This window comes from Priapulus caudatus, unplaced genomic scaffold (genome assembly GCF_000485595.1).
Source record: "Priapulus caudatus unplaced genomic scaffold, Priapulus_caudatus-5.0.1 Scaffold956, whole genome shotgun sequence".
Lineage (NCBI taxonomy): Eukaryota > Metazoa > Priapulida > Priapulimorpha > Priapulimorphida > Priapulidae > Priapulus > Priapulus caudatus.
In genome coordinates, this window is record NW_014578017.1 from 115670 (window position 1) to 120056 (window position 4387).

The 4387-nt window shown below is 41.9% G+C and overlaps 1 protein-coding gene across 1 annotated transcript; it reads left to right on the top strand.

The window, feature by feature from the left end:
• Positions 1 to 281: 281 nt before the first annotated feature.
• Positions 282 to 1879, top strand: LOC106814645 (the record flags this gene model as incomplete). The annotated part of the gene is made up of 4 exons (XM_014818983.1): positions 282 to 366; positions 954 to 1042; positions 1185 to 1358; positions 1782 to 1879. Coding segments are annotated over exons 1-4 (388 nt in total), but the record flags the coding sequence as incomplete, so codon positions are not given.
• Positions 1880 to 4387: the final 2508 nt, after the last annotated feature.

Genomic DNA, 4387 nt, shown 5'->3' on the forward strand with positions numbered 1-4387 from the left:
AAATATTTCTAATGGTGATTGAACCATGAAACTTTTTATGTAGCGCAATTATAACCTAAATTAGCTGAAAATAACCCTAGAACCTAGAGGCTACTGTTCCTTATAAACTGTACATATGCAATACGTGGCATGCAATACGTACATGACCCCTTTTACGTACTGTGCAGGTCGTGCAATATCTAACTGTTTCTTGGAGCTAGGGGATTAAGTTGAGGGGTTGAGGGATTGAGGGTTCATGAAATTGACTGATAGAATACTCAACCTGTTATTTCTAGCCTGCGTCAGCTTAAGAGAGTGCTAAAAGCAAACAATATCTTCCGAAAGAAAAATTTCACTGATATGCCACAAGTCATCAGTGCAGTCAAGGTATGTATTAATACTATTATTTGCTCAACAAACACACATTTAGGCACAATATGGTACTTATTAGAAACGTCAATATTAAGTAATCTAATCATATAGAAAAAGATACACCGATGAAATAACTAGTTAGAACTTAGTCAACCTCTGACATCATGGAGTATAATATAATTATATGATTTCAATCATTCGTTGAACTGAAGTAACAGTGTGTTGCTGACAATGCATACATGCTTACGTACGTGGAAAACGAGTTGTTTTATTTTAGTTACTATCAATCATAATATCAGTCTCTTACTTGTAATCAATGTTTGAACGGCCCTATATACTTCAGAGCATACAAAGGCAACAACACAAATGATACTCCTAGCTGCTACATTCAAGCAAATGAAGTGGCACTTTTGTTGGCAAACTGAATAGGGGGCACAGCTTAGAGGGTCATGTACACATGTGAAAACAGACATAATGCACACGTTACACGCGGATACACAATGTAATGGAGGCATCACTGTGTAATTAACACTATGCGTACATCATGATCAAAATTAATAACAATATCGGTTACAAAAAATGTGCTATTCTACTTTTAACAGAATGTGCTAGAAAGTGCAAGTGGATGTGATAAATGGTACCGCTACGTTGCCAAGGTACTGCGTGACGATCATGGACTTAGAGTGCGCAGGTATATCAAAATAATTCGCTTTTACCTATATAAGCATGCATTTTCGATCTTTTTTTGTTCTTAAAAAAGTTGTGGATGAATAAACAAAACTGACATTAGCTACCAAAATCCAATTCTAATATAATACCTTAATAATATGCAGAGATGACATTCGTCTTTTACTTGGCATCATGGACCCGGAGGGTGTTGCTTATCGGAAGAAAAATTGCTTTAGAAGACGGCAGTATGTCAACAAAGGGCCCAACTACATGTGGCATGTGGATGGAAATGGCAAGTTAAAGCCCTATGGGTTTGCAATTCATGGTGCTATTGATGGGTAACACTAGTACATTGCATTTTCTGGCCACTTGACTTGCTTTGCAAACTTGCTTGCAAAGCTTCATTTTGCCAATTCATGCCCTAACCCCTGTTATCTCGACACGTATCTAGCATACAGTTTCTGGTACGACTCACGAATGAAATAAATCAAACAAAACAAATCAAACAGTTTTCTATATGCACTTGCACAGTCATTATTCATAGCATTTCAACCAGTGTCTTGCAGCACGTGAATTGCTATATATAGGAGTATATATGTTCAAACTATTCGGCTATTGGCATGCCCGGTCCAGTTAAAATTCATACTTTGTACATGCATGTGGAGGCAGCAGCTAGAATGCAAGACTCAAGCTGATGTTAATACCTTTTGTATATATTGTATTGTAAATGTCATCACTGCTTTGGTTCTTCTCCAATTAAGGTTTTCACGTCGGATTCTATGGTTAGAAGTTGCTGCCACAAACAAGAAGCCAGAACTTGTTGCAAAATTTTTCTTAAAGCCTGTCAAAGAGCTAAAAGGCACGTACAATTTCTTCTTGTTTTGTATATTGTTTTGTTGCAAGCAAGAACATTTTTTGGCCTGTGCCCAATTTCATTGCAATTAGTTGCACCGTTCATAGACAATCTAAAAACGTGTGTGCTGATATGTCACGCTTTGCTATTGTAAAGGGCGAGAGCGTTTCATGTGTGCAGTTTATTGATAATGCATCATTCGTTATTTAAAAGCATTAATATAGCATATAATATTATAGCATAATTAATTATTAGTTTTATAATTACACATTTTTCTCGATCAAGAAGTTCATATTGCTGAATTCCCATTCAGTTTCAGCTGCTGTGTAAATGCCATTTTACAATACCAATTACCCAGGGGGCAAGACAGGTTTACCAGACATGGGGTGTTGTAAAAGGTTGTTTGGTATCAACATGTTCAGGGGACCTCCCTGATCAACTTCCAGGTGGACTGGACTACCCTGAACAAATATGGCTGCTCGAACCAAAAAATGGCGGCGCGCCGCCAAGGTGTTTTTACAAAATGGCCACTAATCTAAGCTAATGTGTGACCAGCGAATTTTGAATGATAATTCTGAACTAGAGACCTGCCTGCTCAGCGCAATGTGTGTGGCTATCACTATTATAAGGGAATTAACATGTCCGCTACCAAGATGATACCACATTAATGGGCTTTATATGAGTAATTGTTGCATAACCAATTTTAGCCAGAAATGAGACTTTTTGAACAATGCTTCCTTCCCACAAAATAATCAGAAAATTGCACGCAAATACACTTTCTTCTCCGCATATTCAGCTCAAAAGGAATACTTTTGCCACTTAAACAAGGTTGAATACTTTCTAGTAAAGCTGCCCATATGTATATGTCCAAATGGGAGTGTGTAAACAGGACAAGTTCATTGCTGTTTTCTACAAACAGAGTTTCATATTGCTCCAAAAGTTAAACACTTTACTATACGTTTCAACTTGCAGTCCGGCCTGTTTGACTTCGCTAAATCAGACTATGTCTGAGTCGGGCTGGCTACTGGTCACTGACCTCTGTTGTGTCCGATGTCCTGCAGTCCTGCTACCATTTGATTGACTAGTCTTGCAAGCGGCACCCCCTAGTGTAGCATGGGCAAGCTCGATTCTTTGAAGGGCAAGCATGAGCAGTTTCGTTATTGCGACCCGCTTAGCACATTCGCACGATATTCGCCTTCTTCATCGACACAGGCCAGGCTGGGTGCGTACATGGAACGGGAACCGCACCATGCTGAACCGAGTGGGCCAGTGGTCCACCAAATTCTGTCCAGGGTGGAATTTGTGGCTTGGCATGTGCGCAGTCTTATCTCATGATCCGTTGCAAGGGCAGCCCCTCTTACGCTGGGCAGAAGGAATGCGTCTTTTGTGGGGGGGCAAGGAGCTTTAGGAGACGTAGATCTGTTGTGTCAGAAAACTTGTATGCCCTGAGCTTGGCCCAGATCAAAAGCTCGCTGGAAGGTCATCAGCCACTGATGTGTAATACAGATGTGGGTGACTGGGTCCTTGGTGCCTGCTTGAAGAGGGTCTTCTGATACGATGTCAGTTTAAGCGGTTCTCCACGGCACGTCGATTAAACTCTTTCAATCATGCGCGTCGAATGTCGAGACACAAGAGCGTGTCAGGCTTGAACCATTCCTTCTTGCGCGGTGAAGTGAAGGAATAATCTCGTAGTGTCTCTGCCACTCAGGCTATGGCATGAAGGGCATTGCATAGCACACGGCGACACGGTGGCAGTTCCCAAGTGTCACAACCCATTTCAATGGCACTTAGTAAGTATGTCCTCTGGGCCTGTCGCTCACCCATAGTTTCTGATAGGATCCTCTCAGGTGTGTTTGCTCCCATGAGTGTAGACCACAGTGGTAATAAGTCCTGTGTCATTGGCCGTGGATACTACTCTTTCAATCCGTCATTCCTGGACACTGTTACAGCAGTGTGCAGGATAGTCGCTTGTATGCAGCCCTCCTTCTGCGTCCGATTCTAGAGGCAGGAACATCGCGTAAGCAGACTCCTCTGTGACTTAATACGCTCTTGTCTCTTCCTGTGAATCCACGCACCCAGGTAGAGATGGAGTTACAACCAACAGCAGGTACAGATGTCTTAGGTTCTCATGTTCATTACTTCTCTCTTGTCCAATTATCCTCAGAAGAGGAGTTTAGGAGGTTAGACGCTCGTGGTTTTTTGATGCCATTTGAAATAGATCTTCTTGTGGGTCAGCGAGCTGTGTAATGGTCATGTGACTTCATTATTCTTTGCGGTTTGGATCGGCTGCATACCTGCTGTTCTTGCTCCGCCCAGGCGGACCTCAGGCTTGGTCGCACTTGTTAACCTGTCACAACAGGGAAGGGCAATGAACGTCCAGGTACCCAGCAGTTGGCACATCATGTACAGGTACTTGTCAGTCCTTCAAGTGTCCGCATTGGTCAATAATTTCTTCAAGCCTTTTTTGGTGCGACAGGACGCGAGTTTGCATCGAATGGCCATTACATGGGATCA